The 27,065-nt window shown below is 38.6% G+C and overlaps 1 protein-coding gene across 1 annotated transcript in view; it reads right to left on the reverse strand.

Annotated features, from left to right (window-relative positions):
- The window catches only part of LOC140732273 (rho GTPase-activating protein 21-like), a 188,908-nt gene that overhangs the window by 20,159 nt on the left and 141,684 nt on the right, over positions 1-27,065 (reverse strand). Inside the window, 5 exon segments of the mRNA XM_073054679.1 lie at positions 1,451-1,593; positions 2,174-2,310; positions 2,634-2,698; positions 6,232-6,528; positions 20,706-20,831. Of these exon segments, the coding sequence (XP_072910780.1) occupies positions 1,451-1,593; positions 2,174-2,310; positions 2,634-2,698; positions 6,232-6,528; positions 20,706-20,831 (768 nt within the window).

Here is a 27,065-nt window from a genome sequence, read left to right on the forward strand (position 1 = left end):
ACAAGAAACAGAGTTTCCATTTCAGCTTGAAGACCCTTCTTCAGAAGTGGAAAGTAGAGAACGGTTCGAATGATAATAGGGATAAATTTAACAGAAAAATATCTGATAGATTGATGAGAGCGATTACAGGGAGAGAACACAGAAGAAATTTTAGAGCTATAGATAATGGCAGATGGGGAGAGAAAACAAAAGACAAGACTGTTAAGTATTAAGCTCTAGGAGCAGATCAGGCCATACTAGTAGAGAGGGAGAAACTGAGTCAATAACACTGATAGATGAACTACAGCAGGACTGACTAGTTCTCTTATAAAGAGAAAAATTGTAAACGTACGAGGTTAATAGAGGGGACTGGCTGAGTGTTAAGCTCCAAGAGATGACAGAAAGGTATCAAATGAACTCAAGACTCAAGTCATACCCTCTTTTGCAAAAAAATGACACTTATAGTGAAACACTGAACACATACTCTTCTGTGAATGGTCATTAATATTTCCAAAGCAGAAAAACAAGACCCAACTGCAGTAACATTACACATCACTCAGTGCATTTCCTGTTGCTATGAGCCTTAACTTATTTTACAATCTGCTATAACTATTGATTTAACTTTCACAATGTGATTTTTCTATAAATCAGTTTATGAGCGTTAAATATAAAATATCAATTTTCAAATGCTTAAAATTTGAAATGTGAGCAAACTATCTATTTTGTGGCCAGGAACCCCATCATTGTTTAAATAGTGGCAATTGTAGGATTATAATCAGAATTATTAATTGTTTTTAATGTAATTACAAATTGTTTTGTAATTGAGTAGGTGAACTCTTTAATATCAAGTCCAGAGTGGGGAGGTTGAGTTAACAGAAACAGATAGAGTTTAAACCATAGGCTGTTATTTAATGGCATTCTGTTTAGAAATGACATGTCAAGCTTTTGGAATTCCTCAATGCAAGTGCTCAGAACCAAAATATTTCTGAGTTGCATTATATGGACCACAGTTGTTTTGATGGAATAAAAGTAGCTTAACCATAATGATACTCATTCATGTATTAGGTTAAAACATCTTTAGATTATGAAGTAATTTATAATTCCTATTATATATATGGGAACAAAGCAAGGAAAATAAATTTAACGCAGAATGTCACAGCAGAATGCCAATTATCAGAAGAGCTTAAGATAAACCATTTAAATAAGGGTATAAATTCAATTATTAAATTTCATTAACTGTCACATTGAGTTGCTTTTATGGAATTCTGCATACAAGTTAATGCAAGACCTTCTGGAGAAGACATTTAAAGACACTTTAAAACTTGATGAGAGATGCGTGAGGAAAACTAGCAGTGAGCCTGCTTTCAGAAGACTCAAAGACAAAATGTCCTCTTTTGAAGGGACACTTTTTATTTTTGTGCTTTAAATACTAACTGTACATTCACAGTATTCTCTACTAGATTGCACATACCTTATTGTGAAGAGCAGGTGGACAATCATCTAACCTGACACCAAATGTTACACCAGGACCTGGTTTCTTTTCAAAAGGTTTTCTCATTAAACTAGGAATACCTCTTCGCCATGTTCCTTTGTCTTTTGGTGGGCTTGTGTCATCTGAATAGTAAAATAACTTCTCTTTGATATCAGTGTATGGCAAAAATTATTTCAGTTAAGTATTGTATCATTAATTTCATTTTAGATTAAATATTTTGCAACTAATATTGATTTGAAGAAAAATCTATATTCACATCTTCATGTGTAATCTCACACAATATATACGAAACTAACTTTGGCTTAAATCCATATTCTAGCTTGTCCAATTCCCAGTATGAAACTCTGCTACCGCTTCAGTGGGAATTGTATCTCTACCCGCTTCTATGTCTTAAAGGTACCTAAAGTCCTTCAGTTATGATCTATTGCACAGGCTGGATTTAAAATGCTCCTTTCCAGACAGCTGTGCCTTCAGTTCCCTTGGAGAGCAGAGTCCCACACAACAGCTTCTCACTGTACGCGGGGCTTAAGTATGCCAAAAAAAAATTGTTAAAATTATTTAGTTAACTGGATAAACAAATAAATTTCTACTTATTTAAATAATTAGACTTTAATATCATTTAAATGAAGTTAACAATTAAAAATAAATTGTATGATTGAAAGAGAAAAAATTCGAGATGATTAGTTATACAATGATACATACTTATAAGCTTTCTTTCCAGCTCTTGCTTTGGAGAATGTGGGCTCTTTGGATCAGTTTTGGATCCCAAGAAGGTCTGTCTAATACTGAGAGTCTGCCGTGGTGTTTTAGGAGATGGTTCTGATTTACTGCCAGAAGTACTGAAAAAAAATCCAGTAAGATATTTCAAAGGAATTATTTGCACATGGACTGTAAACTATTCATTTTCTTTAAATAGAGATTTACAATAACTCTTATGTTTTATTATTGTCCATTCATTTACTTAGGCACCGACACAAATAATGCACAAGGCCTCATTCAGTCTTGCATACAGTGACAGAGAAGGTAATGTTTTTGAACTCAAATGTTCTGCACAGTCTGGTGATAGCTTAATTTTGTGATAAATTAAATTGTAAATCAAAAGTGGGTTTAAGTTCAAAATCATAATTCATGAAAACTAGACCAGTAAAACAAACCTACTTACTTCATCATGGTACTGTATTCTCTAATCTTCCGACTAATTAAATCTCTACTTGTAACTCCCGTGTCCTACAAGTCAAACATATTATTTCTTCTTGTATGGATATACACAAAATGCTATAAACAAATACACAATAGATCATAATATTAAGGAGATCTTCTTTATTACCCATTCTCTGTAATAAGAGGTGAAAATAATAAATGCCGATTATACAGTTTTTAATCCAATTTGCATCTCCTCAATAACTGAAGATGTTGTGTCAACATGCAGCAAGGCTGAGGCAAACACATTAACAATTATTAGGTAGCACAATGAAATCAGGTACCTTGAACCACCACATTTCAGATGCTTGAAACCATTACTATCTGGATATTGCCTTTTAAGTCAGACTCATATTCTGAATTGGAAATATCTTGCTGTTTTATTGTCACTAGGGTGTAAATCCTGGAACTTTCTATGGAGTGGTCACTGGAGTGGTTCAAAGTGTTAGTCCAGTGGTCACCAACCACCGGGCTGCGGACCGGTGGTTGGGGACCACTGTGTTAGTCTACTACCATCTCTAGCAATTATTAATGGGCAATAAATGCAGATCTTTCCAGCAAGCACCCAGTTTCGAGAAATTAAGCAATAAAATTTCTTGTGGAAATAAAGCCTTGTGAAAACTGCATTTGATAGGAAAAAATGTGATCGCAAGTGTTTTTAACATTCATAAAATACTATGGACTGTGAACTGACAGATACAATGTTTAAGTTTTACACATGCTATCTTACACATTTTGTTTTGCTTTTAGTCTTTTTTTCTTAATCTCCTTTTTGTGTCTGACTTAATCCTGAATTTCCTACTTATTCACACTCCTTGCTGTAGTCAGAGGATCACACCTGCTTCAAAAGGGTGACGATCATACCAGTGCCCCAGAAGAGCAGGGTGAGCTACCTCAATGTCTATTGTCTAGTAGCAGTCACATCTACTGTGATGAAGTGCTTTGAGAGATTGGTCATGGCTAGAATCAACACCTCCCTAAGCGAGGATTTGTTTATCACCACAGTAGGTCTACAGGGGATGCAATCTCTCTGGCTCTCCATTAGGTCTTGGATCACCTGGACAATAGTAATCAGACTGCTGTTTGTTGATTACAACTCAGCATTCAACACAATCATATCCTCAGTTCTAATCAACAAGCTCCACACAACTGGATCCTAGATTTCCTCACGGGAGACCACAGAATGTGTGGATCAGAAATAACATCTCCTCCTCGCTGATGACCAACACTGCTACACCTCAAAGATGTGTGCTTACCCCATGGCGTACTCTCTGTAGTCCCACGATGTGTGGCTAGACACAGCTCAAACACCATCTATAATTTTGCTGCCAACACCAGTATTGTTGGCAAAATTTAAGATGGTGTGAGGAGGCATGCAGAAGTGAGATAGATTTGCTAGTTGGATAACGTTGCAGCAGCAACCTTGCACTGAATGTCAGTATGACCAAGGAATTAATTGTTGACATCAGGAAAGGGAAGTCAAGGGAACACATACTAGTCCTCTCTGAGGGATCAGAAATGGAAAGGGTGAGCAGCCTCAAGTTCCTGGGTGTTAACGTCTCTGAGGATCTATCTGATGCAATTGCAAAGAAGACATGACAGCAGCTATGTTTCATTAGCAGTTTGAGGAGAATTGGTATGTCACCAAAGACGCTTGCAAATTTCTATAGATGTATCATGGAGAGCATACTAGCTGGCTGCATCACTGTCTAGTATGGAGGGGCTACTGCACAGTATCAGACAAGGCTGAAGGAAGTTGTAAGTTCAGCCAGCTCCATCACAGGCAGTAGCCACCCTGCCACCCCAGCATCCAGGACTCTTTCAAAAGCAATGCCTCAAGACAGCATCCATCACTGAGGGTCCTCATCACCCAGGATATGCCCTCTTCTCTGCAACCGTCAAGTAGGTTGAACTATATAAAAAGTAATTTATAGCTTTTATTATTATGTATTACAAAATGCTGCTGCCACCAAACAACAGATTTCACAACATATATGCTGGTCATATTAAACCTGATTCAGATTCTGATGCCCATGCATCTACACGTTTGTCATAGCCTTAAAGAACTTGAGTAAATTCTTCAAATTGGTTTGGTTGCAGAGTAATCTTTCTCTAATGGTGGAGATTGCTTTAAGGTGCTTAAATATTATATTTATTGTTATTGGGACATTTTCATTTGAAAATAAAAACACAAAATGCTGTCTGGCCTGCTGAGTTCTGCCAGCATTTTGTGTTTTTATTTATTTCCAGCATCTGCAGATTCACTCGTGTTTCATTTGAAAATAACTCCCAAGAATCTTTGCCATTTTTTGAATTCTTATTTATTTCCCAGTCTTGCCCTCTAATGGACTGATGCTTACATTAGTTGCTCACTCTATCAGTTAAAGCTCGTTATGTATATTATTTACTAGTTTGCACTCATACACTATCTTCCCTCTTTTTATATTCTTTTTAAATGATTCTGATGTTTTCTAAAAATTCAGCAATCCTTTGGCCTAATCATTAATCTTTAAACACTGTACACTAACTGTCCTGCTTATTACTACTCAACTTAGCACTGACTCTTTCTTAGTACCCCATTCACAAACCTAAACATTGACTTGTTCAACCATTGGAGCACTGCAGCTATCATGTGTGGTTTGTATAAAATGCATTACAATTACTTGCCTAGGCTAATTAAAACATATCTTCCAAACTTATGGCTTCTACAACCAAGCAGTCCAATGGCAGCAAGTGCATGAAAAGATCATGCAAACCAAAAATAATGCAAACCAAACACCTACATATACTGAAAATCTGAAATAAAAACAAAAAATATTGGCTTTCATGTTTTCTCACTTTACTAGTTCCGATGCAGTTTCTCAACCAGAAACATTAATTCTGTTTCTCCTTCGCTTTTAAAACACACAACATCGTGTTATGGTATACACAGAACAAGAACAGACCCTTAGGTCCATAATATCTATGCCAACAAGATGCCAAATTAAACAAATCCCTTCTACATGCATATGATTTATTTCCCCATGTGTTCATATACCTATCTAAAAGCCTCTTTAACAGCACTACTAATTACCTATTAAAAAGCCTTGCCCTGTACATCATTTTTAAAGTTTCTCTCTCTCACCTTGAAGCCCTCTAGTATTTGCCATTTCTACCCTGAGAAAAACATTCTGACCATCTACTGTATCTGTGCCTCTCATAACTTTATATACCCTTATCAGGTCTCCCCACAGTCTCCAACACTCCAGAGAAAATAATCTTTTTTTTAATATACGGTATTACAGATATTTTTCCAGTTATCCTCACATTCAAAAAAATTATGAACTCAATGAAAAACTTGTTGGACAATTAAAATTAGTTTAAAGGTAGTGCCTTAATTCTTAATATTGCATTCTAATACTTTATTGAGACTGCTTTAGCTACATAATAAAAACTACTAAGTTCTAAGAGACTGATGTAACAGCATACTTCTGAGTTAAGAGAGCCAGATGTGAAAGGAGTAAAAATAGTCTTGATAATCTGTTTCCCTTTTTCTGTAGACAGATACAAAATACACTTACTTCGTCATCCAAATTGCTGTTTTCTTGTATAATCTTAATCCATGCCAACATATCCTCCCGATCCTCAGCCTGGAAGAGGTATTCACACTCAGAAGTGGTTAGTCGAAACACATGCTTACGCTTGGTTTCACTATATGAGATATCGATTAAGCAGGCTTTGATGCTGATTGGTTGTTCTTCTTCAGTTTGACAAGTTGCATGAGTTGCCTTTTCCTTTTTATCTTTGTACAAAAATAGAGAATGGCCACGAAGAACCACATACATTTGCTTCCATGGACGAATGCTGCCACCAACACGCTGTAACGTTAAAAACAATCAATTGAAAATGATTACATTGAACCATTTTAATAATTTATTTCTCAAGAAAATTATACAGAATTATAAAAGGTAACTGTTATACAGAAGAAATTCTTCCTGTTGTTCAGGATATTTAATTATAGGCTACGGAGATTAATGAATATTCAGGAAATCAATGGATATGGTAAGAGTGAAGGAAATGACATCAAGGAACATCATCAGTCACGGGCTTAACAAATGGTGGAAAAGATTTTAATGGCCACATACCTACACCCATTCACATTTCTTACATTTTTAAATCCAATCTCAACTGTGATGGCAAAATTTGAACCACTGCCTGCAGATCTTAAATGGTAATTCTGAGATTTCGATTAAGGACAATAAATATTGTGAAAGAACTGCAAGACACTGATTACAAGCTGTGGAATTTTGTTCATTGATTGTAACTGGACCCTAGATGAAAGAATCAGAACACGCTGGAAATGTATTATTACTCTTTAAAAATATATTGCTGAGACCCTCAGACTTGGGTCTCAATTACATATATGATAACTGATCTGACTGCAACCTGAATTTTGCATTCCAATCTACCTAATTCATCATAGATGACATCTAGTCTACATACTCCCACATGAGAAAGCAACCTCTTCACAACCAATATCCTTATTATCATGTACTGCATTGACCTGCTGCTGCCAAGTTAACAAATATCACAACACATGCCTGTGATAATAAACCCGATTCTGATTCTAAAATCTACCAAGTTGCCTCTCTTCTAAATTTCAGTAAATTTTTAAAATATTATTTTAAATTTTAAAACTGATCATTTTATAAGTTTCCATATTATGCATACTTCATTAGCCAGATCCTCGACCACCCAGATAACCTAACTGCAGCTTTCACAGCCTCCTTATGTCTTCTTCGCAACTACCATCTTTAGTTATCTGACTGCAACCTGAAATTTGCATTCCAGTCTACTTACTTCATCATAGATGACACCTAGTCTATATACTCCCACATAAGAAAGCAGTCTCTTCACAACCAATATCCTTATTTATTTGTCATCTCCAATTTCAGCAACCATAAAGTACCATGTAGAAGTATTCAGCCCCCAAACCTTTGTTCACATAAACGAGTTCTACAACCAGGGATTTTATTTGTGAATTATGTTCCTTTCTTCACAGCCCCCAAAACAGGGAAAATTAGCATGAAAAACTAAAACTTCAGGAATTGAAATGCCAGTAGTTCAAAAGTATTCATCCCCCTTTTCTTTATCCACTTTCTGGGTTCTGGGACCCCCCCCGTGTATACTAAAAAACGTGGATGCTCAAGTCCCTTATTCAACCTGGCTCGATCAAGTGGTCTTTAGGACCCAGTGGAACCCTGGACCTTATTTAACCTGCATCAGTGCGATGGACTTTAGGACCTGGTGCAGCTCTGAATCCACAGTGTTTCTGTTCACAAAAATAATCACGATCATGACTGAAAATAAAGTGGAAGTAATGAAGCGATTGGAAAGAGGTGAAACGCCATCGGTCATTGGAAAAACGTTAAGACTAGTCAGTCAACGATCGGAACAATTTTAATGGAACATTTGAAAGGCCCTGCCCTGATGAAAGCAACAATTGTTACTAAGCAAGGCATATGTATTATTGAAATACATATGTTTCTTAAGTGTTTTATATGTATATAAAGGTAAAATATATACTAAGACAAACGTTTTACTAACTGAGGCTAAATAATACCGGATGTACCTGTTCTGACTTCAAATCCGACTTAAAGACGGACTCAGGAACAAAACTCATTCATAACCCGGGGACTGCCTGTACTTTTAAATCATCTCTAGATTACTTACAATACCTAATACAATGTAAATGCTATGTAAATAGTTGTTATACTGTATTGTTTAGGGAAAAATGACAGGAAAAAATAGTCTGAACATGCTCAAACAATGAGTGCTGGAGAGGGAACTTCCGGGTTTTCCTGATCCGCGGTTGGTTGAATCCGCACATGCGGAACCCGCGGATAAGGAAGGCCGACTGTACTTAGTTGAACCAACACTCAGACCTATCTTTGAATTCAGTCAGTAGTCTTTTCGGATAAGTCTCTATCAGGTTTGCACAACTTGATGGAGCAAATTTGCCCATTCCTCTTTGCAAAATTGCTCAAGCTGTCTCAGGTTAGTTGGTGAACGGTGGTAGACAGCAATCTTGAGGTCTTGCCAGAGATGTTCGTCTGGGTTAAGGTCACAACTCTGACTGGGCCACTTAAGGACATCAACTTTCTGCATTTGCAGATACTCCATGGGTGCTCTGGCAGTGGGGATGGTGTTACCTGGCTGATATGCTTAGTGTTGAGGCCAGAAAGTTCTACTTTAGTCTCATCGGACCACAAGATCTTTTTCCACATCTTTTTAGCATGTAAGTGATGCTGAGCAATGTTTTTACAGCCAAGAAGATGCTTCTTTTTTTAAAACCAGGGCTTCTTCCTTGCCAATCTTCCATAAGTACCCATTTGTGCAAGGCCTTAGATACTGTGGAGCCATGAACTTCACCTTCAGTGGCAGCCACTGACTTCTGGAGCTCACTGAGCGTGACTGTTGGCATCACTGCAGCCTCTCTTACAAGCACCATTCTTCTCCAGTGACTAAGATTAAAGGGGTGGACTGACCTAGGCAATGTAGCTGTGGTTTCATAATTTTTCCACGATGGACGGCACTGAACTCTAAGGTATGTTCAGTGCCTTTGAGATGGTCTTGTGCTTCTTTATTATCATTTCCATGACTTGTCTTGAATGCTTTTTTGTCTTGATCTGTTGAAAATCTACCATACTGCTGGACCTTAGTGAGGAGGGGGTATTTATTCTTATGAATTCATTGAAAACAGGTAATCTTCCAATTTTCTACATCAATAAATTGGGTGAGTTGGTATGATAAACAGTATATGGCATCTGAGTAAAGTTAGCTTAGTAATCACAAAAGGGATGACTAGTTTTTCAGCTCCAAAATTTTGGTTTTTAATTTTTAGTAATTATTGACCAGTTTTGGAATTTTTCTTTTGATATGACATGATGCACAACGTTTGGCAGATTAGCTCAAAAAATCCTACTTCACTATATTTTAAATTTAGAAAATGTAAAGATAGTTGTGGTGGCTGAATACATTTTCAAGGCGCTGTATACCTTTTGTTATATTTTCAGAAAAATGAATGAACTGAATAATTGGGTTTCTAAACTCAGCATGTTCATACATAACACCTTTAGTATTCCACTGGTGGGAGCGGTGGTAATACTAGACAGGGAAAATATCACACTAGTGCTCAGACAGGACAGACTGAAGAGCTCATTTAGTGAGACTTAAAGGGTAGAACTGAAGAAAGGTACGAGCTCATTAACACGATTGTATTACAGACCACCCAACAGTCCACGGGTTTTAGAGGAGCAGGGCTGGATGTGACAGAGTTTGTCAAAAGTATTCCTAAAAGTTTCCTTAAGCAGTACATAGAAGTCCGAACATAAGGGAGTACAATGTTAGATCTCCTATTAGGGAATGAGACAGGCTAAGTGAAAGAAGTGATAGAGGTATGTGTAGGGGAGTACTTTACATCTAATGATCATAATATCATTAGCTTCAAGGTAGTTGTGGAAAAGGATAGGTCTGGTCCTTGGGGTGAGATTCTGAATTGGAGAAAGGCCACTTTTGATGGTATCAGAAAGGATATGGCAAGTGGGTTGTTTACTGGAAAAGGTGTACTTGGTAAGTGCGAGGCCTTCAAAAGTGAAAGTTTTAGAGTATAGAGTTTGTAAGTTCCTGTCAAAATAAAAGGCATCACACACAGATTTAGGGAATCCAGTTTTTTGGGAGATATTGAGGCCCTGGTTGAAAAAGGAGTGCCTATCAGGTATAGACAGTCAGCAACAAATGAGGTACTTGAGGAGCATAAGAAATGTAAGAGAAAGCTTAAGGATCAGGAGAGCTAAAAGACAATGAGGATGCTCTAGCAGACAAGGTGAAGGGGAATCCCAAGTGCTATTACAGATATATTAAGAACAAAAGCTTAGCAAAGAAAAATTGGTCCCCTGGAAGATCAGGGGGGAAATCTATGCATGGAGCAAAAAAAGAGGGAGATTTAAATACGAAAGCATGAGGAAATCTGTAGATGCTGGAAATTCAAGCAACAAACACAAAATGCTGGTGGAACGCAGCAGGCCAGGCAGCATCTATAGGAAGAAGTACAATCAACATTTCGGACCGAGACCCTTCGTCAGGACTAACTGAAAGAAAAGATAGTAAGAAATTTGAAAGTAGGAGGGGGAGGGGGAAATCCGAAATGATAGAAGACAGGAGAGGGAGGGGTGAAGCTAAGAGCTGGAAAGGTGATTGGCAAAAGGGATACACAGCTGGAGAAGGGAAAGGATCATGGGACGGGAGGCCTAGGGAGAAAGAAAGGGGGAGGAGAGCACCAGAGGGAGATGGAGAACAGGCAAAGAGTGATTGTGAGAGGGGCAGAGAGAGAAAAAAAACCGAGGGAGCGGTCAGGAAATGAACACATAGTCTATGGATGTGAAGCAATCAGCAGAAAGGTCATGGATCGTATACAAATTACAGAGGAGGAGATGTTTGTTGTCTTGAGGCAAATTAGGGTGAATAAATCCCCAAGGCCTGACAAGTTGTTGTTCCCTTGAACCCTGTGGGAGGCTAGTGCAGTAATTGCAAGGGCTCTAGCAGAGATATTTTAAACATCCTTAGCTACGGGTGAGGTGCAGGAGAAAGGGAGGGTAACTAATGTTGTTCTGGTGTTTAAGAAAGACTCTAAGAGTAAGCCAGGAAATTATAGGCCAGTGAGTCTGACATCAGGAGTGGGAAAGTTATGGAAGGTATTCTAAAAGACTGGATATATAAGTATTTGGATGGGCAGGGACTGATTAGGGACAGACATGGCTTTGAGTCAAGCCAATCTTATACAGCTTTTCAAGGAATTTATCAAAAAAGTTGAAAGTGGCAAGACAAATGATGTCTACGTAAACTTTAGCAAGGAATTTGACAAGATCATACAGTGCCAATAAAAAGTATTCACCCCCCCCCCCCCACCTTGGAAGTTTTCTTTTTATATTGTTTTACAACATTGAATCACAATGGATTTAATTTGAATAATGGAAAAAACACTCTTTTGTGTCAAAGTGAAAACAGATCTCTACAAAGTGAACTAAATTAACTACAAATACAAAACACAAAATAATTGATCACTTAAGTACTCACCCCCCACCCACTCATTAATATGACATTACTAGTGCAACCAATTGGTTTTAGAAGTCCCATAATTAGTTAAATAGAGATCACCTGTGTGTAGTCATGGTGTTTTAATTGATTGTAGTAAAACTACACCTGTACCTGGAAGGTCCAACTGCTGGTGAGTCCAGTATCCTGGCAAAAACTACACCATGAAGACAAAAAAAAATCACTCCAAGCAACACCACGAAAAGGTTATTGAAAAACACAAGTCGGGAGATAGATACCAGAAAACTTGGAAGTCACTTAATATCCCTTGGAGTACAGTTAAGTCAATCATCAAGAAATGGAAAGAATATGGCACAGCTGTAAATCTGCCTAGAGAAAGCCATCCTCAAAAACTGAATGGCCATGCAAGAAGGGGACTAGTGAGGGAGGCCACCAAGAGACCTATGACAACTCTGGAAAGCTTGCAAGCTTCAGTGGTTAAGATGGGAGTGGCAAAGAGAAAGCCACTGTTGAAAAAAAATCTCACGTGAAATCTCAGCTAGTTTGCCAGAAGGCAGGTGGGAAACTTTGAAGTCAGCTGGAAGAATGTCCTATGGTCTGAAGAAACCAAAATTGAGCTTTTTGATCATCACACTAAATGCCATGTTTGGTATAAGCTGAACACTGCCCATCTAAAACACACCATCCTGACCGTGAAGCATGGTGGTGGCTGCATTATGCCGTGAGGATGCTTCACTGCAGCAGGCCCTGGAAGGCCTGTCAAGGATAAAATAAATGTTGCAAAGTACAGGGAAATCCTGGAGGAAAAACTAATGCAGTCTGCAAGAGAACTGTGACTTGGGAGATTTGTTTTCCAGCACGACAATGACCCCAAGCATAAAACCAAAGTAACATAGGAATGGCTTAAAAACACCAATGTTAACATCCTGGAGTGGACGGCTCAGAGTCCAGACCTCAATTCCATTGAGAATTTGTGGCTGGACTTGAAAAGGGCTGTTCACTCATGATCTCCTTGCAACCTGACAGAGCTTAGATTGGGAAGACATTGCAGTGTCCAGATGTGTATCTACTAAATACTGACTTGAAGGGGGTGAATACTTATGGAATCAATTATTTTGCATTTTATATTTGTAATTAATTTAGATCACTTAGTAGAGATCTGTTTTCACTTTGACAAGAAAGAGTCTTTTTCTGTTGAGCAGTGTCAAAAAGCCAAATTAAATCCACTGTGATTCAATATTGCAAAACAATAAAACATGAAAAGTTCCAAGAGGGGTGAATACTTTTCATGGGCACTGTATATGGGAATTTAATCAAAAAGGTCCAGTCACTTGGCATTCAAAACGTGTTAGTAAATTGGATGAGACATTGGCTTTGCAGGAGAATCCATAGAGTGGTAGTAGATGTTTGCCTCTCTGACTGGAGGCCTGTGATCGTGGTGTGCCATAGTGATCAGTGCTGGCTCATTGTTGTTTCTCATCTTTATCAACAATTTGGATGATAATGTGGTAAATTAGATTAGCAAATTTGCGGATAACTAAGATTGGAGGTGTTATGGATAGCGAGGGAAACTATCAAATCTTGCAGTGAGATCTGGAACAGCTGGGAAAATGGACTGAAAAATGGCAGATGGAATTTAATGCAGAAAAGTGTGAGGTATTGCACTTTGGGAGGACCAACCAGGACAGGTGGACAGGTGTTATACAGTGAGGCACTGGGCACTGACAAGAGCAATAGAACAGAGGGATCTGTGAATACAGATCCATAATTTTAAAAAGTGTTGTCTCAAGTAGACAGGGTTGTGAAGAAAGCTTTTAGCACGTTAGCCGTCATAAATCAATGTATGGAATAAAGGAGTTGAGATGTTATGTTGAAATGGTATAAACCATTAGTATAATCTAATTTGAAGTACTGTGTGCAGTTTTGGTCACCCACCTACAGGAAAAATGTACCCAAGATTGAAAAAGTGCAGATAAAATTTACAAGATTGTTGCCGGGTCTTGAGTAGGTTAGGACTTCATTCCCTAGAATGTGGAAGCCTGAGGTGAGATTTGATAGGATGTACAGAAAAATATGAGCGGTATAGCTGGGGTAAATGCAAGCAAGCTTTTTCCTCTGAGATTCGGGAAGACTACCTATAGCAAGTCATGGGTTAAGGATGAAAGGTGAAATATTTAAGGGGAACATGAGAGTGAACTTCTTCACTCAGAGGATGGAAGAACATGTCAGCACAAGTGGTAGATATAGATTTGATTTTAACATGCAAAAAAAATTTAGGCATGTACTGGATGGGAAGGTTATAGAGTGCTATGTTCTGGGTGCAGGTCGATGGGACTAGGCAGGTTAATGGTTTGGCAAAGACTAGATGCCTTATGTCTGACATAACAGACTGGATGGGCGAAAGGGTTTGTTTCTGTGCTGTAGTGTTGTCTGACACATTGACAGCATTTCATGAAAGAATAACCAAGCTAAATTTTGAATCTAAGTCACATAAGCAGATATTACGGCAGAGCAGCACAGATTGGAGTGCAGATATGGAGTGCACATGGAAAAGAATTCCAGAAACTAGGGTCTTGTCAGCTGATGGCAAAGTGATTAAATCTGTCAAGCAAATGGAATTGGTGAAATATGTAGTTTTGACATATATCTTGCATCTAAAGGAAAATAAGATGCAAGTGAGAGTTTAATATAACCACAAGGCTGCAATCAGTCTGGTTTAAATCCAGTTAATTGCCATGGAAGAAGGCTAAAATTACTGTCCAATGAACAAACACACTGGCTTTTGTCTTCTCAATGTTAGGAAGCATTGAAAATTAGAACTGAATTCAGTGTTGGATATAACATCCATTAAGCAGTTCGCATTCAACTCTCTAGAGACAGGAAAGCAGAAACTAAGAATCAAGATTGAGAGATCAATTCACAACGGAAGCATCTGAACAGGTGTTAGTTATCAGCTCCAAATTCCTAACAGCCAAATAAGGAGAAACAAGAGAGACTACAGAAATAATACAATTCTGGTTTTTCCCCCTATCCCTTTCAGCCCTGATTAGGGTCTTGGTTCGGAACATCAACTGTTTATTCCTCGTGCCTAACCTGCTGAGTTCCTCCAGCAAATTGTGTATGTTGCTACAGAAATATCTTTATGAATGAAAACTTATCCACTTGACTTTTAACACAACCACAATTTCAGAAGACTGGAAGAATAATCCAAAGAGAGAATGATAACTAACACGATTATATGACAGCTGATTGGCGAAGTTATTGGGATTTTGTTGTTTACTTGGAAATACTTTGAAATGAAGGAGAATGGTAGGTTAGCTTTTATCACATGGGTATTTGAGTACAGATATAAACATTGCAATTGTTCAGGTCTTCAGGGACACTACAATTTGGAGTGCTGTGTGCAGTTTTAGTCTCTTATTTAAAAAGTATGTGTCATAAAGGAAGACTTTTTTACACTACTGTTGTTGTAACTCAATGTATTCTCCTCACACTGCCATCAACTGCTTCCAGATTCTATTGCTCATCTGCACATTAGAGGGAATTTACAGAGACTAGTTAAATTTCAAACCTGCAAATCTTTGAGATGTAATGGAAAAAAAGCTTTGAGAAAATCCATCTGGTCACAGGAACAATGGGTAAACTACATACAAAATCAAGAGTGGATCAGGGTCACCGGAGCTGTAGCACTGTGCCTCCCTTTAGATCTATGTTCTCAAAATGCTGGAGGGACTCAGCAGGTCAGGCAGCATCTATGGGGAATAAAGTAAACAGTCAATGTTTCAGGCTGAGACCCTTCACCAGTCCAGCCTGAAATATTGACTGTTTATTTTTTTCCATGGATGGTGCCAGGCATGCTGAGTTGTTCCAGCATTTTGTGCGTGTTGCTTGAACTTCCAGCACCTGCAGATTTTCTTATCTTAGATCTATATTCTGTAGGGTTTAGAGATCTCACTGAAACTTGCAACATTCTTACAGGGCTAAGCAGGATGGATGTAGGGAGGACATTTTATTCGGTTGTGTGTAGAACCAAGATTCACATTCTCGAGGAGTAAGCCATTTAGGACTAAGATGCTCTCTTCTTGCTTGTGCCATCAGGAAGAAGGTACAGGAGCCTCAGGAAGCACACCATCAGGTTTATGAACAGTTACCTCTCAACTTTATGCCCCAAACAAAAGGGGATAACTTCACACAATTTCACTTGCCCATCACTGAAATATTCCCACAACCTATGAACTCACATTCAAGGAATCTTCATCTCACGTTCTCCACATTTATTGCTTGCTTGCTTACTTCTTTCTTTTTGTATTTGCATAGTTTGTTGTCTTTTGCACACAGGTTGAACACCCAAGTTGATGCAGTCTTTCATTGTTTCTGTTATGTTTATTTTTCTATTATGGAGTTATTGAGTATGCCCATAAGGAAATGAATCTCAAGGTTGGTGTACAGTGATATATTTGCACTTTGATAATAGATTTACTTTGAACTTTGAGACAAACAGAAATTCCTTCATCAAAAGGGTTACAGATCTGGAATTCTCTACCATGGAAGGCTATGTAGGCTCCATCACTGATTGCACTTAAAGCTTAGTTCAGTAAGATTATTGGGTACTAGAGGAATCAAGGGATATGGCAGGCAGCATAATGTGAGGTATGAAATGATTGAATTAAATGATGCAGACTTGTGGGGCTGTATGGTCTTCTATTGCTCCTATTTAAGAAACAGACCATTTATACAAAGATGTAAGTAAGTATTTAAGTTATATACCTATGCATAAACTCAATATGTAGGTTAGCTGTTTTCTTTTTCCCTGCAATGAATATTTCTTGGGTTGGGATGGGAATGCAGAGCAGCTTTGGGGCGATAAAAAACATATGTTCTGGCTTGTGAAACACAAGTGGATTCACTATAAGTGCTTGAAAAGACCAGGGTGATCGGCTGAGTAGCAAAATTACACCATTATATGGAGCAAAGTGATGTATATTATCAAATCTACACAGTGGAGTTGGCTACAGTTTTGTATTACAATTTGATTTGCCTTCAGAGGGATTTGAGAATGAATTCCTTAAATGGAGTTTCCTTTGAAAGATTCTTCCTCCTCCCCCAACTCTTAAATTTACAAGAATGCTGGCTAACAGAGGTGTACCATGCATTGGAATCATGTCTGAAGCAGACTCCAAAGGATTGACTGGTCTTTTTACATATTTGTAAATAGTCATTTGATTTTCATCCAAAATTTTGTTTATGGGAATTCTAGAGTATTATTTTATTAACAAATTGTTCATGTCAAAAAAAGTTAAATCTTGAACAGTGAGACTTAAAAAAATTTATGCAAAATATAAAAGTCAATGTGATAATCTTGGTAAATACAATTCTTGGCACAGACTGTGAAAAAGCTAACAGAGGTTATGCTGAGCAAGTTGCTTAACGGGGAAAAAAATCAAGATGTTTGACCAGGATTTAGTCAACTACAGGGAATTAAACCTTGGAATAAGCCCATCAGATTTATGGCATATAGACCTTTCATAATTAAAATTAAAGTTGTTTCTGAAAAATTTAAATGTTGATGCCTCCGAATAAACTTTGGACCAAACTTCTATTGAAGCCACATAATAGGAATTGCAATAAAAGTAACAGTTAATAATAATGTTAGAAATAGGAAGAGAAATTCATAATACATTAACCCAAGAACATTTCTTTAGCATATTATTTCATGTGGCCCTCTGTATCCACAGATCCAATCAATCGCAGATTAGGATCGAGAAAAACCCTGGAAGTTCTCTCTCCAGCACTAGTTGTTTGAGCACTGTTCAACTTGCGTCTCCTTCAGTCACTATTTGTGTTGTGTGCACCCTTTGTTTCTGTGAAAAAATGGCTCCTAAAAAGCAATTAAGTGGTCAAAGCAATTCCTCAAAGGCTAAGAGGGAGTGTAAAGTACAGGTGGCCCCCGTTTTTCAAATATTCGCTTTACGACAGCTCGCTGTTACGAAAGATCTACATTAGTACCTGTTTTCGCTAACCAAAGAAGATTTTCATTTTTACGAAAAAAAGACAACCGCTTAATACGTGTGTTTATCCCAAGAAAGACAACCATGACCATGAAGCCTTGTGCGGGAAGTTGTGTGCACATGCGTGTACGTGTGTAGGCATGTACGTACGCACGCGTGAACGTGCCAATTTTTCTTCTCCAAATTGATTTTGGCTTGCTGTCTTCCCAATTTTGACAAGTGAAACTATACCATACATACAATATTTCTACTTTATATAGGCTGTATATTTATCATATCATTCCTGCTTTTACTATATGTTCGTGTTATTTTAGGTTTTGTGTTATTTGGTTTGAATAGTAGGTTATTTTTTTGGTCTGGAACGCTCAAAATTTTCCAATATAAATTAATGATAATTGCTTCTTCGCTTTACGCCATTTCGGCTTACAAACGGTTTCACAGGAATGCTCTACCTTCGGATAGTGGGGGAAACATGTACTGTAATCTAGAGATGATTAAACGTATCACTCGTTGTTTGAGCATTGTTCGCCTCTCATCTTGTTCGTTCGCTATTTGTGTGGTGAGTGAGAGGAAGGAGTTTATGGCTATTAAGGGACGGTTGGCTAGCTATGTAAAGTGCTACAGCCTCAAGAACTTAAAAGATCATGGGAGAATCTGCATAGTGTTCCCAGAAGAGCTACGATGGTTGCGTCTGTACTGACCACGTACAGACTATTTTTTCTTGTCATTATTCCCTAAACAATACAGTATAACAACAGTATACACAGTATTTACATTGTATTAGGTATAAGTAATCTAGAGGTGATTTAAAGTATACGGGAGGATGTGCAAATACTACGCCATTTTATATATGGAACTTGAGCATTCGCGGAATTTGGTATTCGCAAGGGGGCCCGGAACCAAACCCCCACGGATACAGAGGGCCGACTATATAGCAAATAAAGCAAAAGAGTGGCTTTTGATTATTTACACGCATATATGTCAAACTCAAGGCTCACGGGCCAAATCCGGCCCGCGGTGGAATTATCTTTGGCCCGCGAGATAATATCTAATTACTATTAAAGCTGGCCCCAGTAATCGAAGCGCCTATGGCGTATGATATGGCTAATGCTGAGTTTATTCAGGTACCAGGTTTTCAGGGTTTTTAGTGTTTATTCGGCAGTCTTCTTCATAAGAAACGGAATTTGTAAAGTGAAACACTTTGCAGTTATAGCAGAGACTGAGACACATGAGAGCAGGCTGAAAAAACGGAGGCAACGAAAGCTGCGTTCGCACGCGTCCGACTGATCCGGCCCGCATGAAGCTGCATTTTGCTCAATCTGGCCCGTGACCTAAAATGAGTTTGACCCCCCTGATTTACAGCTTAAATAGAGGATTCCTTTCAACATATAAACAGTTCAGCAGAGTTTGAAAAAGCCGGGAATCTATTCTAAATAACTTTTCTCAGTAGTTACTCCAAATATTTAAAAATGAATAGAATTAAGAAATACATTCATTTGGATACTTTTAAAAAGTTAACACAGCCAAGTTTAATGAATAAACTTCACATATTTGTTAACCAATTCCTCACCCACTCAGCGATCCAAAGGTGGGGGCTGTCACATGAAGAGAGATAAGCTGATATCATTGAATCATATTTTAGAAAATTAACAGTAAGTAGATGTCTCCCTGACAGGTGTGTCCTGAACCATGTGTCCAGCGTGTGGTGTAACAGGAAGAATGACGGCCTCACAATTTCAACAACCCGAGTTTAATCCTTACTGCTAGTGCAGTCTGTGTGAACCTTGCATTTCCTCCAGTTTCCTCCTTCATCTCAAAAACGTCCTGGTAGTCAGTAAATAAGTTTCACTTAGAATGCAGATGAATAGCAGAAACTTGGAGAGTTGAAGGGAATGCAAGGAGACCAAAATGAGTTATGGTAGGATTTTTGCAAAAATCACCTTCAGTCATTGCAGCAGAATTAGGCCACACAGCCCATGGAGCTTGCTACACAATGGGTGATTTACTTTCCCCTCTCAACAACATTTTCCAGTTTTATCCTCCACAACCTTTGAAAACTTTATTCATCAAGAAACAATCAACCTCTGCTTTAAATGTACCTAATGATTTAGACTTCAAAATCATCTGGGTGGGTATTAATTCCACACATTCGACACACTCTGGCTAAATAAAATCCTCCTAATCTCTGTTCTAAAGGAATGTCCTTTGATTCTGAGGCTGTGCTCCCTGAGCCTATACTCCGTTACTAGAAACATCCTCTCCACATATACTCCATCCAGGCCTTTCAATATTCGGCAGATAGCCCATCATCCTAAATTCTGGTGAGTAGACACACAGAGCCATCAAACGTTACTCATACATCATTAACCCTTTCATCCCTGTGATCATTCTAATAAACTTCCTCTGGACACACTCCAATGCCAGCACACCCTTAATTAGGTGTGGGGCCTAAAACTGCTCACAATATTCCAAATGTGGTCAGAGCAATGCTTTACAAAGTCTCAGTATTACATACTTACTTTTATATTCCAGTCCTCTTGAAATGAATGCTAACATTGTATTTGCTTTCCTTACTAACTGAATCTGCAAGTCCATCTTTGGGAATCTTGTACCTGGACCCCCAAGATCCTTTGCACCTTCAATTTCTGATTTTCTCCCCATTACGAATATAGTCTTTGCCTTTATTTGTTCTACCAATGTGCATGATCACATACTTCCCTATGCTGTATTCCAGCTGCTCATTCTCCCAACTTGTCCAAGTCCTTTGGCAGACTCCCTGCTATAAACGTATCAGTATTCAGTTTTGGGCATGAAAGGAAATATTGATGATTCCTCAGGTTATCCATAAACTGGACATTTTCTGTTTTATTTTATACCAAATTTTAAACACACTTTCATAAATTAAACTTGACATATCCATTAAAATACATTACCTTTCCTTTTTCTGTAAGAATCTGACGAAATTGCAGCCATCCTTCCTTGGAAGCATCACTAAAGCTATCTGATGAGGAGTCTCTTCTTGGGCTCATATCATCTGAAAATTTCAGGCTGTCTGAAGTCTAAAGAAATGGGTAGAAATAGAGTACAAATAACCCACAATAATAATAAACAAAAAGAGTTCAACTGACTTTTTACCATAATTATTACTCCAGTTATGCTGCAACTTTATGGAGTAACACAATAATGCTACACTATGACAACAAGTTCATTTTTAAATTCAGATTAGACATGTTCTCAGAACATGAACCTTCAGGTTCAGAAAATCCACAATGAAGCACCACCTACTCGAAAATATGAAAATAATATACAGAGACCAGTAATAATTTGACTAAATTAATATTGTGCAGACTGCTTAGGGTTGGCATTGTGCTACCTGCTTACAATGAGCCACTGTTTTCAGACTGCATAAGCTCTAATGTGATACAGAACTTTGTTTTCACTTTCTGAGGGGCCTTAGTTCCTGCACACACCAGAGATACCATGCTAATTTATTTACACACATGCTTATAAAAATTCTTTTCAGGGGACAAAACTGAAAACCCAGCTTTCTTTACAATTGACTTTATATGACTAAAGTGGTTAAGCTACTCTTCTAACTTGTAGATAATCCAGTCAGGGAAGTGGCCATACTGGATCTTATTATGGAGTAAGCCTGGCCAAGTTATCAAAGTTGCAGCTGGACAGCATTTTAGGAATAATGATTATGATTCTGTAAGTTTTAAGATGCTTATGGATAAGGAGAAAAGTGGACCTTGTGGAAAATGGCTAATAATTTCAGGATCTAAGGAGACTGTATTGAGATAAGCTGGTACGCTAAGTCTGCATCTGACACGTGGGAGTCAGCTAAAAGCTAGCTGGTCAGAATTCAGGCCCAACATGTTCTTTTAAGAAAAACAGGATGGCCAAGTTCAGGAAACTTGGATGACAAGAGATACTACAAATTTAGTCAAAAAGGAATTAAATAAAAGCAGATGGTGTTTATGAGAAATTTATGAGACATCTGAGTCACACCCAAATTGTTGATAAGTAGAAAGATCTTTGTGTTCAAGTTCATAGTGGTTACACAGATTGGAAGGTTGGTTAAGAAGGCATATGGTATGCTTGCTTTTATTAGTTGAGGTACTGAGTCCATAAGTCAGGAAGTTATGTTGCAGCTTTATAGAACTCTAGCTTGGCCACATCTAGAGTTCTTCATATAGTTTTGGTTGCCATATTATAGGAGGATGTACAGGGCTTGGAGAAGGTGCAGACAGGGTATACCAGGATGTTACCTAGATTAAAGGGCATGAACTATAACAAAAAGTTGGATAACCTTGGGTTGTTTTCTCTGGAGTGGCAGAGGCTGAGGGGAGAACTGATTGAAGTTTATAAGATTATGAAAGGTAAAGATCGAGTAGACAGACAATACAGCAGATTCTGGTTAATTGGGATACATCAGGAACTACATTTTGGACGAATTAAATGGCTGTCCCAATTAGCTGAAGTTTCAAGGAAATAGGTAAAAATGAAGTATAAAAAAGCCAAATTACCATTTAACTGGTTAACAAACTATGTATTTAAATGAAATACAGAATAAATTAGAATACAACAACTACTAAACTGCATTATAACCATATAGTTATTGACGGAGGAATTCATTCAGTATACGCTGAATGATTGACTGTAAATAGGCAAATTCAGTGCAGACAGTGGACTGCTTTCAAACAGTGGTTTTGAAAATTGCATCCTCCAAATCTTCAATTATAACATTCAGGATGATAGACAATAGACAGTAGGTGCAGGAGAAGGCCATTTGGCCCTTCTAGCCAACACCGCCATTCACTGTGATCATGGCTGATCATACACAATCAGTACCCCGTTCCTGCCCTCTCCCCATAACCCTTGACCCCGCTATCTATAAGAGCTCTATCTAACTCTCTCTTGAATGCATCCAGAGACTTGGCCTCCACTGCCTTCTGGGGCAGAGCATTCCACATATCCACCACTCTCTGGGTGAAAAAGTTTGTCCGCATCTCTGTTCTAAATGGCCTACTCCTTATTCTTAAACTGTGGCCTCTAGTTCTGGACTCATCCATCAGCGGGAACATGCTTCCTGCCTCCAGTGTGTCCAATCCCTTAATAATCTTATATGTTTCAATCAGATCCCCTCTCATCCTTCTAAATTCCAGTGTATACAAGCCCAGTCGCTCCAATCTTTCAACATATGACAGTCCCGCCATTCCAGGAATTAACCTTGTGAACCTACGCTGCACTCCCTCAATAGCAAGAATGTCCTTCCTCAAATTTGGAGACCAAAACTGCACACAATACTCCAGGTGGGGTCTCACCAGGGCCCTGTACAGCTGCAAAAGGACCTCTTTACTCCTATACTCAATTCCTCTTGTTATAAAAGCCAGCATGCCATTAGCTTTCTTCACTGCCTGCTGTACCTGCATGCTTGCTTTCATTGACTGAATTACAAGAACACCTAGATCTCGTTGTACGTCCCCTTTTCCTAACTTGACTCCATTTAGATAGTAATCTGCCTTCCTGTTCTTGCCACCAAAGTGGATAACCTCACATTTATCCACATTAAACTGCATCTGCCATACATTTGCCCACTCACCCAACCTGTCCAAGTCACCCTGCATTCTCATAACATCCTCCTGACATTTCACACTGCCACCCAGCTTTGTGTCATCAGCAAATTTGCTAATGTTACTTTTAATTCCTTCATCTAAATCATTAATGTATATTGTAAACAGCTGCGGTCCCAGCACCGAACCTTGCGGTACCCCACTGGTCACAGCCTGCCATTCCAAAAGGGGCCCGTTGATCACTACTCTTTGTTTCCTGTCAGCTAGCCAATTTTCAATCCATGTCAGTACTCTGCCCCCAATACCATGTGCCCTAATTTTGCCCACTAATCTCCTATGTGGGACTTTATCAAAAGTTTTCTGGAAGTCCAGGTACACTACATCCACTGGCTCTCCCTTGTCCATTTTCATAGTTACATCCTCAAAAAACTCCAGAAGATTAGTCAAGCATGATTTTCCCTTCATAAATCCATGCTGACTCGGACTGATCCTTCTACTGCTATCCAAATGTGTCGTAATTTCCTCTTTTATAATTGACTCCAGCATCTTTCCCACCACTGACATCAGGCTAACCAGTCTATAATTCCCTGTTTTCTCTCTCTCTCCTTTCTTGAAAAGTGGGACAACATTAGCCACCCTCCAATCAGCAGGAACTGTTCCTGAATCTATAGAACATTGGAAAATGATTACCAATGCGTCCACGTTTTCTAGAGCCACCTCTTTAAGTACCCTGGGATGCAGACCATCAGGTCCCGGGGACTTATCAGCCTTCAGACTCAACAGTCTATCCAACACCGTTTCTTGCCTAATATAAATTTCCTTCAGTTCATCCTTTACCCTAGTTCCTTTGGCCACTATTACATCTGGGAGATTGTTTGTGTCTTCGCTAGTGAAGACAGATCCAAAGTACCTGTTCAACTCCTCTGTCATTTCCTTGTTCCCCATAATAAATTCACCCATTTCTGTCTTCAATGACCCAATTTTAGTCTTAACTATTTTTTTGCTATTCACATACCTAAAGAAGCTTTTACTATCCTCCTTTATATTCTTGGCAAGTTTACCTTCGCACCTCATTTTTTCTTGGTGTATTGCCTTTTTTGTTATCTTTCTGTTGCTCTTTAAAAGCTTCCCAGTCCTCCGGTTTCCTGCTCATCTTTGCTATGTTATACTTCTTCTCTTTTATTTTTATACTGCCCTTTACTTCCCTCGTCAGCCACGGCCGTCCCTTACTCCCCTTAGGATCTTTCTTCCTCTTTGGAATGAACCGATCCTGCACCTTCTGCATTATTCCCAGAAATACCTGCCATTTTTGTTCCACTGTCTTCCCTGCTAGGATATTGTTCCATTGAACTTTGGCCAGCTCCTCCCTCATAGCTCCATAGTTCCCTTTGTTCAACTGTAATACTGACACATCCGATTTTCCCTTCTTCTCAAATTGTAGATTAAAACATAACATATTATGGTCACTACACTATGATTGTCAATACCTTAAAATTCTTTGTAGTTGAAGTATTGAAATCTTTTCATTTTCACTCCTGGCTCTTTCTGGCATCTCTAAGCCTGAATGCTTTAAACCGCAATGAGCAAAACAGTTCTGAATTGTTTCACTGTTTATTACTCACCAACTATCAGTGACAAAAATCACTGTGTTGTGAACACAAACATGCAAGTGACACTATTTAAAAACTATTCACTCCAAACATGGTGTAGTGTCTAACATGTATGGTTAGAAAATGTTTGGCAATAGCCTCCTGCCCCAATTAAGACCATAAAATATATGGGAGCAGAGTTAGGCCATTTGGACCATCAAGTCTGCTCTGCCATTTCATCATGGCTGATACAATTTTCCTCTCAACCCCAATCTGCTGCCTTCTCCCCCTATCCCTTCATGTCCTGACCAATCAGTAATTGATCAACTCTGCTTTAAATATGCACGGCTGCCTGTGGCAAAGAATTCCAGATTCACCACTCTCTGGCTGAAGAAATTCCTTATCTCCATTCCAAAAGGATGCCCCTCTATTCAGCGACTGTGTCCCCTGGTCTTAGGCGCTGCTAACACAGGAAACATCCACTCCACATCCATTGTATTAAGGCCTTTCACCATTCAATAGGTTTCAATGAGCTCAACCCTCATTCTTCTGAATTCCAGCAAAGATAGGCCCAGAGTCATCACATCTTCAAATGACAAGCCATTCAATATGGAATTATTTTTGTGAACCTCCTTTGAACCCTCTCCAGTTTCAGCGCAGCCTTTCTAAGGGGCCCAAAACCACTCAAAATACTCCAAGTGATGCCTCATCAGTGCTTTATAAAGTTGCAAAATTACATCCTTGCTTTTATATTCTAGTCTTCTTGAAATGAATGCTAATATCACATTGGCCTTCCTCATCACAGACCCAATCTGCAAATGAACCTTAAGGGAATCCTGTGCAAGGCCCAAGTCCCTTTGCACCTCGTTTTTTTTTGTATTTTCTCTCCATTTAGAAAACAGTCAATTCTTTCATTTCTTTTACCAAAGTGCATGACCACGCACTCCTCGACAAATGTATTCCACCTGCCCATTCTCCTAATTTGTTCAAGTCCTTCTGTAGCCTCTCTACTTCTCAAAACTACCTGTCCCTTCACTTATCTTCATATTGTCTGAAAACTTTGCAACAGTGCCATCCATTCTATCATCCAAATCATTGACATATATAGTAAAAAGAATCCGCCTCAAAACAGGCCCCTGTGGAACATCACTAGTCACTGGCTGCCAGCCAACCAGAAAAGGCCTTACTTCCTGCCAATCAGCCACTACTTTGTCAATGCTAGAATCTTTAAACAGCATAGTGTACCAAATAAACAAAGGGAATCCTGACTATTACCTTGATTTGTTTTTGTTCTTTTAAGATTTGTTCCAAATAAGCAACTGCCATGGCTAACTGATGACCCAATTAACCAGAATCTTTTGTATCGTTTTCCAAGGTTTAAAATATCTCATACCAGGGGGCATGCATTTAAGGTGGGGGGGGGGGGGGGTAATTTCAAAGGAGATGTGAGGGTTAAGTTTTTTTTTGCCCCCAGAGAGTGGCAAGTGCCTGGAGTGCCTGTCTGGGGTGGTGATTGAGGCAGAATCATTAGACTTTGAAGAGATACTTAGACAGATACATGAATGTGAGGAAATTGAAGGATATTGGCATTGTGAAGGAAGAAGCGATTAGTGTAGTTAGCAATTTAATTACTAATTTAATTGGTTCGGCACAATATTGTGGACCGATAGGTCCATTGCTGTTCTGTACTATCCTATGTTCCATGTAAATATAAATGAAATAGGAGAGAACTTAAATCGGAAACAGGATCATGAAATGCCCTCAGCAAGTAGCATTAAAAGAAAATCCCAAGACATTTTATACATAACTGAAAAACAAGGTGGTAACTAGGGAGATAGTACGATCATGGACCTATTAGAGCCCTAGGAAATAGGCAAGGTACTCAATAAATACCATTTATATTCACAAAGGAAAAAGATATGGAGGACTGTAAGATCAGGGAGGGTTATGCTGATGTTCTAGAGGTCCTGGGTCTCAAGAATACTCATGAAATGTGTTCAAGAAGAGTGTTAAGATTATGATGGGATTTGTCCCAGATTACTGAGAGAAAGAAAGAGGTTGCTCAAGCCTAGAAAGCGATTTTTGTATCCTCTTTACTGACAGATAAAGTCCCAAAAGTCATTATTGT

This window comes from Hemitrygon akajei, chromosome 8, assembly GCF_048418815.1.
Source record: "Hemitrygon akajei chromosome 8, sHemAka1.3, whole genome shotgun sequence".
NCBI classification, from domain to species: Eukaryota; Metazoa; Chordata; class Chondrichthyes; order Myliobatiformes; family Dasyatidae; genus Hemitrygon; species Hemitrygon akajei.